At 45.7% G+C, this 13,661-nt stretch overlaps 2 protein-coding genes across 2 annotated transcripts in view; one reads left to right on the forward strand and one right to left on the reverse strand.

Moving 5' to 3' along the window:
• Positions 1-4,215: 4,215 nt before the first annotated feature.
• Positions 4,216-7,453, reverse strand: RPL7 (ribosomal protein L7). Its single transcript, XM_020901863.2, has 7 exons — positions 7,350-7,453; positions 6,585-6,693; positions 6,153-6,319; positions 5,556-5,693; positions 5,328-5,437; positions 4,825-5,034; positions 4,216-4,547 (listed from the first exon to the last, which is right to left on the reverse strand). The coding sequence occupies exons 1-6, from the start codon at positions 7,361-7,363 to the stop codon at positions 4,826-4,828; spliced, it is 747 nt and encodes a 248-aa protein (XP_020757522.1). The 5' UTR covers positions 7,364-7,453; the 3' UTR covers positions 4,216-4,547; position 4,825.
• A 953-nt stretch (positions 7,454-8,406) lies between these two features.
• Positions 8,407-13,661, forward strand: part of RDH10 (retinol dehydrogenase 10) — a 30,255-nt gene continuing 25,000 nt past the window's right edge. The window contains exons 1-2 of the mRNA XM_020901873.2: positions 8,407-9,318; positions 10,929-11,164. Of these exons, the coding sequence (XP_020757532.2) occupies positions 9,030-9,318; positions 10,929-11,164 (525 nt within the window). The 5' untranslated portion in view covers positions 8,407-9,029. The remainder of the gene's footprint in view (positions 9,319-10,928; positions 11,165-13,661) is intronic.

The raw sequence follows: 13,661 nt of genomic DNA on the forward strand, positions 1-13,661 counted from the left end.
GGAAGGTTCGGCGGGGAAGCCTAGAAGCCTGACTCGCAGAGGGTCTTAGCCTGTATATGCTCTTGCAGAGTTGTTGTAAATCCTGTCATTTCTTGACCTCTCCACTAGGATTGCAAGTTTAGCCCTAGTAAGAGGACTTCGGATTCCACAAAACTGAAACTGCTCTCAGGCACACCACTTTTCCGTTTTCATTAAGCTCGATACTAATCTTTCCTAGCTCCTCTGATTAAGAAAACCAACTCAAATTACACCTGGAACCTAAACCCTTCGTTGTGTGATCCCGGGGGTCAGGAAGATTATTAGTCCATTGACTAAAATATGGGGATAATGACAAACCTAGACAGCATATTAAAAAGCAGGGAAGTTACTTGGCCAACAAAGGTCTGTATAGTCAAAGCTATGGTTTTTCCAGTAGTCATGTACAGACGTGAGAGCTGGACAATAAAAAAGACTGGGCGCTGAAAAATTGATGCCTTCCAACTGTAGTGCTGAAGACTCTTCAGAGTCTCTTGGACAGCAAGATCAAACCAGGCACTCCTAAAGAAATCAACCCTGAATATTCATTGGAAGAACTGATGCTGAAGCTGAAGCTCCAATACTTTGGCCACCTGATGCTGGTTAAGAACGAAGGCAGAAGGGGACAACAGAGGATGAAATGGTTGGAGGGCATCACCGACTCAATGTGAATTTGAGCAAACTCTGGGAGATGGGGAAGGACAGGGAAGCCTGGCATGCTGCAGTCCACAGAGTTGCAGAATTGGACACAACTGAGCGAATGAACAAAAAAGTGGTATACTTAATAGGCTGCACATTGAAAATCATATGGCGACTTTAAAGGGAAAAACCCTAGGCCCACCTCTGAATCAATTAAGAATTCAGATCTGGGGTTGCACTCAGACAGTGGAGAACCACCCACTCAGGAAAATGTGTATTAAATGTACACTAATACTTAATATGTCAAATGCTTACTATTAAAAGGTGTTTTGAGTCTGCTATTGCCTACCCACCCCGGCTATCATCAAATGGCAACTTAAAAGGCTTGAGTCAATCTAAAAAGCAAAGGACTTGCAAGGCACCAGGCACTGTTCTAACTGCTAGAACAGAGGTTAAGACTCAAACCTGATTATACTCAAACACGGAAGTGGCTGGGTTAAGCAACAGGTAACAAGTAAATGGAAAATTTATTTCTGATAGTAACAGATGCTATGAAATACAAAAAAGTTTATATACAAAGAGATGTGTGATGTGTCTGATATTTTTCCAAAATGAAAAAGCAGCCATGTATACAGATTCTCATGGTTGAGTGTTCCAGACATAAGATTCCAAGTGCCAAGACTCTAGATTAGAAGCTTGTCATTTGAGGAACAAAAGAAAATATAGCCAAGTCATAAATTAAGGATCAAGGAGTGTGTAAGTCACTCAATCGGGTCCGACTCTGCGATTCTATGGACTGTAGCCCACCAGGCTCCTGTCCATGGGATTCTCCAGGCAAGAATACTGGAGTGGATTGCCTTTCCCTTCTCCAGGCGATCTCCCCGACCTGGGAATCGTAACTAGGGTCTCCCACATTGCAGGTAAACCGAGCTATCAGAGAAGCCTAAGGATCAAGGAGAAATCGTCTCAAATATCTCCCTGTCCTAATTTCTAGAACTTTCGAATAAGCTGCTTTACGTAGACTTTATAGATGTTATCTTTTATTGATGGATTTGAGATGCGGAATTATCTTGCATATCCAGGTGGTTCAGCATTCATCAGAAGAGTCCACAGCAGAGGGAGGCAGGTTAGAGGCCAGAAATGACCGAAGCAGAGACTATACTTTGAAGATGGAGGAAGAGGTCACAAGCCAAGAATTGTAAGCAGCTTCCAGAAATTGGAACAGAATCTTCCCTAGAGCCTTAAGAAGGTAGGAAGGGGTGCTGACACCTTGATTTAGCCCAGTGAAATTGATTTGAACTTCTGACAATTTGCGCTTTAAGTCACTTAAGTTTGTGGTAATTTTTTACAGTAATAGAAAACAAATACTTAGTATCAACTATGTCAGGCACTGTGTAGGATTTAAAAAAAAAAAAAATGGCCCACCTTAAAAAGTTGACTGACTTAAATTAAAGGAGAGTAAGACTTTGGCTGGCTGGTAACAAATCTGTCAAGGAAAACAGCAGGGGCACAAAGTTGTCAATCTTCTCCGGGAGGTCGTCTCCAAGGACCCAAGAATCTGTCACATCTTGGGACATCCTTGTGTAGCACTTATCTCACCATCTTTAAGTATATTTTGCCCATTAGACTAACACATGAAAGCAGAGCTATTTTCCTTTGTACATCCCTCTCAATGCTGAAGTTACACAGCAAATAGCATTTACTTAGCAGTTTGGGCCAGGCACTACCCCAAGCATTTTCCATGACCTGACGTACTTTAATCTTCACCAAAATTCTATTAGTTACCACTATTTCCCCTATTTTGCTAAGGAACAAGAGATGAAGTAATTTAACGACTCCAACTATTAAGTGGAAAAGTGAAAGTCACTCAGTGGTGCCTGACTCTTTGCAACCCTATGGACTTTACAGTCCATGGAATTCTCCAGACCAGAATACTGGAGTGGGTAGCCTTTCCCTCTTCCAGGGTCTTCCCAACCCAGGGATCGAACCCAGGTCTCCCGCATTGCAGGCAGATTCTTTACCAGCTGACCCACAAGGGAAACCCAATTAAGTGGAAGCTGGATATGAATTACGAGCAGTTTGGCTCCAAAGCCAGCACTCTTAATCATTTACTACAAAGGAACCCTCAAAGATAAGCCAAGACCAGGGTAACACTGCTAAAAGCCAGTGAGTGCGACAGACAGTTAAACTTTATGACTAGGGTAGCAAGGGGATGACCTAATAATAATAAAGCTGGAGCTTTGAAGGCTACAACTGGAATGTCCTTACATGAGATCAATCTTTGCATAAGTGGAACCTGGGTGCCCAGAGTTTCACCAATGAGCCTGGTTAGAGATTTTAAGTAAAATAAGGCATTAAGTTGCATTTCAGCAGGTTCTAACAGTTCACAAAATATTCTCATGTTTTTAGTCCTTACACTCCTGTGAAGGCAGATGGTATCCTCCCCACTTACAAACTCTCATACATTTCCCTATCCTCTGGCCCCATTTGGAAACTATGTGGAGAGTTGAATTTCTAGGATTGATTGTCTGCAGAAGACCTGTACAGCCCAAACACTGTTTCTTTCCTCTCCATGTATCTAGGGTCTTTTTATCCTCACTAGCTTCAGAAACTTGGCTACTCTGGGAGATGTGTCAACATCCAAGGACTGTAACAAACATGGCCCTCAGTGTTGATAGAGGGGGAGACTGGGTATTGGGCACAGGAGGATACATGCGAACTTTGCTGTGAACCTCAAACTGCTCTTCAATCTTTTTTTTTACAAGAGGCATTGTTAAAATACCATCCCACATATAGAATATCATTCTTATTACTATTCCAAATCCTACATTGTTTCCCTCCACCCTCCCATGCCTAGGTAGTTAGCCAAACGCCACTTGAACAACCGTCACAGTAACCAGACATTTTCTTCTGAGCTACTTCTACATTTCAGGATACTAGGATGTGCAAAGACTGGGGACTATACTGTGTATTTACTTATCAAAGCAGTAAAATGAAATAGGTAATTTCAAAGATAAAGACTTTTAGGCTCCACCAAGAAATTAATGATTTTTAAACACAGATCCAACTGTTTACCAAGACATTAAATTTCTTGCAAAACACCTGATACTCAATTATGTAACATTGCTTACAAACAACCTTCTTAATTTCCTCTAAGGATTCACTAAGCCTAAACTCACTAATCCAGATAAACAGCTTTCAAGACCCAAGACTGTATTTAAATATACTTAACTTTCAAATACTAAAAAGTTATGATTCTGGTACAATATCATCAAAATTCTAGGGCCATCTATTTCATACTGCATCATACCCTTGGCTCAATCAGCAATGATAGTAAAACTTTTTACTTTATTCCATGTTATGCAAAGAGTGTTACTTATAAATTACATTCACAGGCACAAATTTCCTTTCTTCTTGTTACACACAATACATAGCAGAAATATTAAAAACTCACTAAAGTATGGGTAAAAGATGCAAAGCAAAAATAAGAATGAAATGCAAAAAGAAAATTGACATTAAGATTACTATTTTATAAGCAAGCCAAAGCCTGAGAAAATGGAATTTCTGCAACATTTTTAATCTGTAAACTGAACTTTCCATCATGCACAAAGGCCTGTGAAATAGGCTTTCTTAGATTAGACCCAGTTTGGCCAACTGAAAAATCAGGATTTTTTTTGGTACAGGAAAATTTTCAATAAACCCAATGAATGTTTTTCACAAGACACAGGCTGGACCCTAAGTTTTGCATCCAAGAGGCTAGGCTGTTGATTTGACTTAATCTTGTCGCACCAAGATTTGCAAAGGAAAGATCAAAGTCAACCAAGGCAATGCATTTCAATTTGTTTCAACTGTTTATTAACGGACCAGATTACAAAAATAATCCTGGTAGATACCTGAAAGGAAGGAAAAAAAAACCCCATTAAACATAATAATTAAAAATTAACATATACCAGGAGTTATCAGTACCAACTGCTTCCACTTTTAAGTAGGGAAAAAAACAGGCCTTTTCTTCTCTCCATAATGTCCTCAAAAAGGAAAACCAAATCAGCTGTGATCATATTACATGGTTGATTTTCCCCCACTAAATGCCAACTCAGTGAAACCCTTATCAGCATTTAGATCAATTTACTCTAGCATTAAGTAAACTTCTTTCTGGATGTAGTTGCTCACCTTAGTTCATCCTTCTAATAAGCCTGTTGATCTGGTCTTCCCTGTTGCCAGCATCTCCACCTTCTACAAAATGGGTGGTCTTTTTCTTCATTCCACCTCGTGGAGAAGACAATTTAAAGGGCCACAGGAAGTTGTTTGCTTCTTTGAAACGTTTTCCAACAGTATAGATCTCATGAATCAGATCCTCCATGCAGATGATTCCGTATTTCCCTGAACGTGTTCAAGATTATTTAAGGTTATTAAAATTATTTTGAGACTATAACATTTTAAGGCATTAAAGAGTACAGGCTGTAACTGAGTTAAAAGTAAATCCAGAGTGAAATTAACAAGAAAATATGAGGCTTTACATACAAAGATACAGCTCAAGCCAGTAAAATCACACCTTCCATTTTTTCATAAGCAGTATACGAAATAAGGGAAGGTTTCTCAAGGCACCAAAAAACAGCTTGTCTGATACAATAAATTTTATAATAATTACCTTTCCCCATAGAGGCAGAACCTACCAAGAGATCGAGCAATCAATGCGTTGTCTGTCAGGGCAATTCGCTTTTTGTTGATTTTGCCATAACCACGCTTGTAAATCAATTCATTTACAGACTTCAGATTTGGATACCTATATATGAGAAGAAAAACAGGCATAAATGACCAAATAAGACTATGGCTGTCAAAACCCCTATAATTCATCTCACTAATGTAGCCAACTTACCAAAAAAGAAGTCAAAGACACCTACCCCCATGCAATGTATGGCTCCACAATTCTCAGCATGTTAATTGATGCCTTGTTGAGCTTCACAAAGGTGCCATTGAAGATCTGCCGGAGGCGAAGGAGCTGCAGCACCTTTCGAACCTTTGGGCTCACACCGTTGATACTGCAAGGAAAAAACATAGAAAATCCCTTCAGCTTTCATCACACTTTTTACAATAAAAAAAGACAGGGAACTAACATTTTTGGGCAACATGTCACACCCAAATAGGAATCTTCTCCTGTTACAAGACCACTCTTTCCTTTAGTTATAGCTGTATTCTATCCCCTGTCAACTTGCCTCCCCAAAATATTCAAAAATTTCCCCAATGCTCTCATTACTTCCTTTTATACACACCTGTTTTAAGTCATTCTCCAGGACACTGAACTCAAGTGTTCAATGAGAGAATGGACAGATGCTTTGGGCACAGGGCTTATCATCACTAAAATACTCCCCCACCCCATTCCACTTACCATTCAAGTTTCTGTCCCAGTGTATTAGAACCAAGGCCCCACAAATGTGAAATTTTGCTGAGAGTGGACAGCTTTCCCTTTAAGACTAGAATGCAATAAAGACTGAACTTACCCTCTGATCCTGATGACAAATGCCAATTTGGGTTCCGCGGGTACATAGAAGTTGCCAGCTTTTCGTGCCATCCTAGCCATTCGAATTTCAGTTCTGTACATTTGCCTGTATTCCTTGTGGTAATGCTTAGCTTTTTCATAAATAAGCTTCCTCCTTGCCTTTCGAAGCTGAAAAACCAACGTTCTTATTCATCTGCTTTTTGGCTCCCAAACACAATTAGCAATACTAGTTAATATAACACTCTTCTCTTGAAACTTTCTCAACATCATACATATTAACATCCAAGAGAAGGACACCAACTTCATTAGAAAAGATCATTCTAAAAGTTAACCACACTGACTGGTACAGGAACTGAAATAAGCCTTGTTAAAAATATCCGACTCATTTTCAATCACAGGACTTCTTTACTGGTGCGTCAAAAAGTTTACTTACCATCTTTTGGGCAAACTTCTTTCTCAGGCGCTTGATCTTAAGCTCTGCGAAATTCTTTCGCTTTTTCTTAAGGGTTTCTGGCACAGCAGGAACCTTCTTTTTCTTCTCTCTGACAACAGCAGACAGGAAGAGTTCAAAAGGCCCACAACACATCACTCCCCATTCAGTACCGAGCACGCTCTCAACGTACTAGTTCTAGTATGCTATACCTGTAATCTTTATGTCTAACACGGACCACTGTCTTTAAACGAATGATAGACAACAAATTCACATTTAACCTACAATCAGTCCCGGGGTCCCAAAACAACAAAAATAGCGACAGCGAAACACAGAGTAAAAGACTGCTGCAAGACACTGATCCCTAGACTATTAGTGTGACTCGTAAACCACCTACCACCACCCCGGTTCAAACTTCAAGTTCCACATGTTTAAGTAAAGGCCTGATACCAGGGAAGTCTGGGGCAAAAGTCAGCTAAGGAAGAACCCAATTCAGAGGTTCTGACCCTCTCTCCTAGGACGAGGGACTGGACAACCCCACATACATTCAGCTCTCACACCTTGTTCCCGGTACCCTCCAAGACCTCCTCCCCAAGGCCGCCTGAATCCCATCTTAGCCTGAGACCACTAGTAGTGTCACAGCGCGTCACAAACACACAGATATGTTGGCAAAGATACAAGCTACAGACGGAACGAGGGACAGAGAGACTGGAAGGCTCTGGTTTCGGGGATGGAGGAGGATACTCGAGAAGACGAGGAGAAGCTTACTCTGCACCCTCCATGGTTCCAGCCGGGAAAGAGGAAGTTGGCGCATGCGCGCTGTCCACTTAAAGACGGCGAGCGTGAAGCCCCAAGACTCATAGGTGTCTCGGGATAAGCCAGAAAAGAACTCGGAACTAAGAACTCGCAGACGCAGAAGTAAGAACTGCCTGACTCAGCCTCTTTACAACCAAGTTTCTGGTAAAATGTGTATGGGAAAAATGAATGCATTGGCTAGACTCTTTAATTGGTACGATGAGAGCAAAGAGTGCCGATTCCTTGACTACTCGGGGTCCTAATCTTTAGGCTGCGTCGACAGGATCTGGCTCGAATTCTACCCAGTAATGTATGCAAACGACGCGCCGGCGGGGCGCGAACTACAAATCCCGGCATGCATCACGTTCACGGCCCGCCCGCCGAAAGGGCAACGCCGGTCCGGTTCTGTAGGGAAGCGCGGCGGTGGTGGTCCCAGCCGGGTAAATGGAGAGCCTCTTGGCCTTCGATCCAAAGGGTCAGCTACGATTCTAGGCTGCTCCCGGCTTTTGGCCGCCTTCCCGGCCCTTCGCTAACCCCAGCAGCCCACCGGCACGCCCGTTGCCGCGCTGCCGAGGTCCTTGTCTTCGTTCCTCCAGCCTGCAGGGCTGTCTTCCGCAGCGCCTGATCGCCGGTGGAGTCGTCCAGAACCCCTGGGTTAACGAAAGTGACTAGACGGGGGACAAGCGAGGACCGGACGGCCGGAGGACGACAGCCCGGGCGCTGCGACTGTCCGGCCTGGCGGGTGGAGGTCCGGACGCTCCACGACGGGGTGGGGGTGGGGGCGTGAACCGCGATGGGAGGTGCGAGGAGCGCTGGAGGCTGCGGCCACGGCCATGTGAGAGGGGCTGCCCCGCCGCTGCTCGGCGGACGGCGGACGGCGGGCGGGCGGGGGGCTGGGCCGGGGGCGGGGTGCGCCCGGGGGGCGGGGAGGGCCGAGCTGGGGGAGGGCCGATGCCGCCGCCGACTCTTCCCGGTCGAGGGCTATATATCGCGGAGCGTGGAGCCCGCTCAGCGGCGGCCGGCGGCGTACCGACTCGCCATCGGCGCTGCGCTGCGGAACCCGGTGCCCGAGTGACAGCCGTGGGGGGGCGCAGGGCCAGGGGCCACGAGACCGCGAAGGCAGCCGCAAGCCGAGGGGGAGCGCTCGCCGGCGCCGATCGAGTCCCCTCTTCCCGGCGCTCCCGCTGCCCCGCACCCCACTCTCCCACCCTCTCGCAACTTGGGTCAAGTTGACAACTCCCGCGGCTGCCGGCCGGACCGTGCAGTCTCCGCCGCGCGCCCCTCGCCGGGAGTGAGAGGGAGCCGCGGCGGCGCCTTGGCCATGAGAGCCGCGCGCGCCGCCTAACTCGCGGCTGTCACCGCCGCTGCAGCGGGACCGGCCGGCGGGGCGAGCTCTCCAGGACCGGCGGGCAGCAGCCGGCAGGAGGCGCCGAGCCGGGCACAGCCTGGGGCCACCGCGCCGAGCCCGGGCGGGAGTGGCCCCGCGCGAGCGGGGAGCGGCGCCGCGCACTCCAGCCCGGCGGGCACCTCGAGGGCGGGCGCGGGGCGCAGCCTTCGGGTCCCAGCAGCTCTGACCAGCGCCCCCGGGGCAGCTCGGGGAAGGGGGCGGACGCGGGCGCTGGGCTCGTGCGGGGGCTCCCCCGGGACGTCGCGATGAACATCGTGGTGGAGTTCTTCGTGGTCACTTTCAAAGTGCTCTGGGCGTTCGTGCTGGCCGCGGCGCGCTGGTTGGTGCGGCCCAAGGAGAAGAGCGTGGCCGGCCAGGTGTGCCTCATTACGGGCGCCGGCAGCGGCCTGGGCCGCCTCTTCGCGCTCGAGTTCGCCCGGCGCCGGGCGCTGCTGGTGCTCTGGGACATCAACACCCAGAGCAACGAGGAGACGGCGGGCATGGTGCGCCACATCTACCGCGACCTGGAGGCGGCCGACGCCGCGGCACTGCAAGGTAACTCGGACCGACGCCCGCGGCATTGTTGGGTCAAGCCTCTTCCCACCCCCACGCCCTCCCCCCGAGGGCGCCGGAACCCCACGGTCACGGGCGGTCCTGCTCTCGAGGAAGAGCACCCTACCCCCTGCAACCCAGGCTTCCGCGAGTGGAATTTGCCCCCTCATCAGGAGCATGAGCCCTTCTGTATCAGAAGGGAGAAAGTGTGCCAAAGCCCGATCTGAACAGAGGTCCAGTCCCTTTGGGGAAGACAGTGGGCTTTCCTAAGCCCTCGGAGTCTACGCAGGGCGAGGGAACGTGGGACCCCCGGTTTGAATCCTAAAGAGATGTCTCAGTCTCGTTTGGGAAGGAGAAACTAGTGTCTTTGGGAAGTTGTTCTCCGAGTTGCTCATTGATACATACGCGTATGTTACTGCGGTCTGAAGGGCTGAGAGGAGGGCAGCATTGATGATTTCACTATAAGTTTAGCCACGGGAAAATAATTAACATTGTTGCACTGGAGATGTTAAGTCAGTGCTTTAGTTACATACTCAGCCCAATTGAAAGACACCCGGCCTCTTAAGGGAAAACTCTTGAAGGATTTAAGCCTTATTGTAAAATTCATTCCATGTTTTTGATAACCTTAGGAAATCTGCATTTCTGGGTATTTATTAACTAACCTGAGTCTGAGACTTTAAAAAAAAAGCCAAAGTGGAGACATAATCGACTATAAGTATCGGTCTGGATTTGATAATGGCTCTTGCTTTTTGACAATTTTTTCATTTCCAGAGAAAACACCGAATTTTATTGGGGCTTGGACACCACCCCTCCCCATATCGATCATTTATCACTAAAATTATTGGCACCTGTGTTTTATCTGACCTTTGGAAAACCAAAGGTCAAAACTGGTACATTTTCTCCATTGATATGAAGGTAGCAAACAGATTTCTGTGCTCTGTGCCCAAACCTAAAAGAGAAAGGTAGTTGTTTTCCAGAGAAGAGATCAGGTTTTTAGATTCAGTTCTGATACAGGAAAATAACACATTTACCTGTCAACTCGGTTTATGTAAGGCTACTTCTCCAGGTCCTACTCCAGGTAGGACCAACCAGTGTGATCCCCACTTTGTCTTTAGAAATTCAGTTCATTTCTGGGCTTTGGCTGAATTCAGATTATTAATTACAGTTTTGATTTGTGAGCCTTGGGGCACACAGACTAAAGAGTAAGAGCTGCTTCTGACCACTGTTCCCCCCAAAAAGGAGTGTGTGTGTGTTTGGGAGGAGGAGGTGTTACTCTCTGGGCTGAGATCCGTTCATTCCAGGTGTCTTTAGCTCCAGAAAGCCAATCCCATGAGGTCTGACTTGTATTGGGCTGGTCACAATTACATGATTTTCCCCTAAGCAAAGTTATCCAGTAAATTGCTGTAATTCCCAAAGACTAGGGGGAGGAAGGCAGCTGTAAGTGCAGTCATTGGCAAGCCTTATGGTGTTAGAAACTTGAAGCTCACTGTAGTATTTTTGTTTTGTGTGATCTTTGTCCTACTAATGGCCACGTGACTCATGTTTTGCACCCCCCCGCCCCATCCCTTCTCTGTTCCATTTTTTTTCCCCTTCATCTGGACTTCTGAGGACAGCTGGGAATGGTGAGGAAGAAATTCTGCCCCACTGTAACTTGCAGGTTTTTACCTACACCTGTGATGTGGGAAAGAGGGAGAATGTCTACCTGACGGCAGAAAGGGTCCGAAAGGAAGTTGGCGAGGTCTCCGTCCTGATCAATAATGCCGGCGTGGTGTCTGGGCATCACCTTCTGGAATGTCCCGATGAGCTCATTGAGAGAACCATGATGGTCAATTGCCACGCACACTTCTGGGTAAATATAAACATCCTTGTTTTTATTATCGGACCCTACTCAGCAAGAAGGTTGGGAAAGAGTGAGACTTCAGTACCAGCCTGAAAGACACCTGTACTCTTTCACCCACAAAGCTTCCTTCCAACTCCCTCTTCCCCTCTGGTGAATTACAGCATATGCCGGTTACTATTAAATGGTTGTTTTCCTCCCCTCCCCACCCCCAACCCCAATTCAGAACTTCTGGAGAGGGTAGAGGACTGAACATTTTGAACTAGTTTGAAAGATTGCCATAAAAATAACAAGAGGGAGTATAAAACCCTGGGTTTGTTTATTTTACTTTCTGTTGAGTTTGTAAAACATCAGTTGTTCTTATGAATTCCTAAAGTCAGAGTTTAGGCTTCCAAATTACTGCTGAGCCACATTTCAGAAAGTGCCAAAGATTCTGAGATCAGCATCTGTGGTCCAGTGGGAGTGGTCAGGCCACCCTGGCAGCCGCTTACCATCCATTGACTATCCCCAGGGTCTGTGGCATATTGGGGCATATCTCAGAACTTTCTCAGCTTAGAAGACATAGCTCTAAGAAGTCACTCTGAAAGGACCACAGAGTCCCTTTGTGTAGGGGGCAGAGGGGTTCAGACTGGCAACACAGGGGCTTGAACCATTTCAGCTTCCAGTCATCACAGAACTGTTACCTCATCTAAATAGATGAGAGAGAGGGCCTTCTGCTCTGGGGGCAAAACTAATCCCGGTTTGCCAGCTGACCTTTTCAGTAATGGTAGGCGTAAAGCTCTCCCCTTTAACTGTACACTCTTGACCCACTTTATGCTCTTCTAACCCCCCTTTACTTTTGTAGGCAGGTGGGATCCAATAAAGAAGGGATAAGGAAATAGGATTTTTGTTTATTTGTTGTCTCATAGGGGGATTAGTCTTCTAACAGAACACAACAAAGAACTGTTTCTCCTAAATAGGTCACATTAAACCTCATTAATTTTTTAGCAACTGCTTAAAAACTTAATCTGGCTTTAGAAGTACTCGTTCAAACATTGCTCCTTGAACAGTAAACCATTTCTGTGACCCCTGCAGAAGCTCATTTTAATGTTGTTTGTTCAAGCATGAGCTTTAGTTCATTTCCAAAGCTCTAAAAATGAACATATAAATGACGGACGCTAACTCATACCTACATTTTAAGCGCATAAGGTACCAAATACAGTTTGGAGGGCTTCAGGTATGTTTTGTGTGTGCATTTGTGCACGTGTAGATGGGTATGTGTTGTGCGCAGTGGGAGTGAGGAACTGAATAAAAATCCTCGTTGCTGTGGGGGCTGCCGAAACAGGTGGCAGGTGATCAGGTGGGTAAAAGCCAGCGCAAGAGAATAAACTTAGCAACGCAGCTCATCAAGAATTTTGTGTGTTTATAATTTGGAGTAAATCAAACAGCCACCACTTGAAATAAAAGATGTACATAAATTGCAGGTAGACTGTAGTTTTCATACTTAAAGCCTGCTGAGGATGAGACTGCCTTAGCAACTGCATCTGATTTCAGTCCGTTTGTCATTCTTAAACAGAGCTCTAGCCATCAATTGACTAGTTATGAACCATGGGCGCCCAGATTGTTTTTTTCCCCCCGTCACCTCTGAGACGATGCACGGTTTCCAAACTGTAAACCTTTACGTCCACAAAGTACTCTGAAGTTTAACCACCTTGCCCAGTTGCCCTGCTTGATTATTTTGCTGAATTGTAGAATGTCACACATAACCAGATTTTTAGAAAAACCCTGTACAATCTGAAGTTAGATACTTGTAAGAGGAAAGCTTCTTTTTGTCAGACATCCTATAAAAAGAAAGCCAAGTCAAGTGTCTTAGGCATAAAAAAACCCATAGTCTCAGATTTGAAAATGCACATCAGTTGATAGACTTTCTAACCTAAGGAGGAAATTAAATTTCAAACATAAAAATTTTTGTGGCACCAGATCTCTCTCTACCAATGAGGAACGTACCACCTTCCCTGAGTCCTTCCTTTGCTTGGAAATGTTGTTTAACTGCACAATTTAGGGAGTTCTTGGATGCGTTGACTGGAATGACGTCACTTCATATTAAACTATGGGAGGCTCCTGAATTCTCCAGCTGTTTTTCCCTTAAGCATCTAAACCTCAGAATTTATTTTCAAAATTGAGTCAGAAAATTCATTTTAAGAGTTGGAGTTTCTGACTTCTTGCCAAGACTCACAAACCATTTAGGAAGAAATCTCACAAGCCAACATTTAAAAGACGACTTACTATAATTTTATAGTGATTTCTTTGGGGGGAGGGCATTGAGTAGTCTAAGAACCACCTGAATTCAGCTTCCCTTCCAGTAGTCCCTGTAGGTGAAAATGTTCATGGTAACTATTCCAAGATGTACTGTCATATGCTGCTTTCCATCCAGAAAAAGTACTAGCACGATGTCTTTTTACTGCATCGGGGTGGGGAAAAGGAGTTACCCCATACATTTTAAAGAGTGGATCATCTGAGCCAAGACTCT

Source organism: Odocoileus virginianus, chromosome 15 (assembly GCF_023699985.2).
Source record: "Odocoileus virginianus isolate 20LAN1187 ecotype Illinois chromosome 15, Ovbor_1.2, whole genome shotgun sequence".
Classification (NCBI taxonomy): domain Eukaryota; kingdom Metazoa; phylum Chordata; class Mammalia; order Artiodactyla; family Cervidae; genus Odocoileus; species Odocoileus virginianus.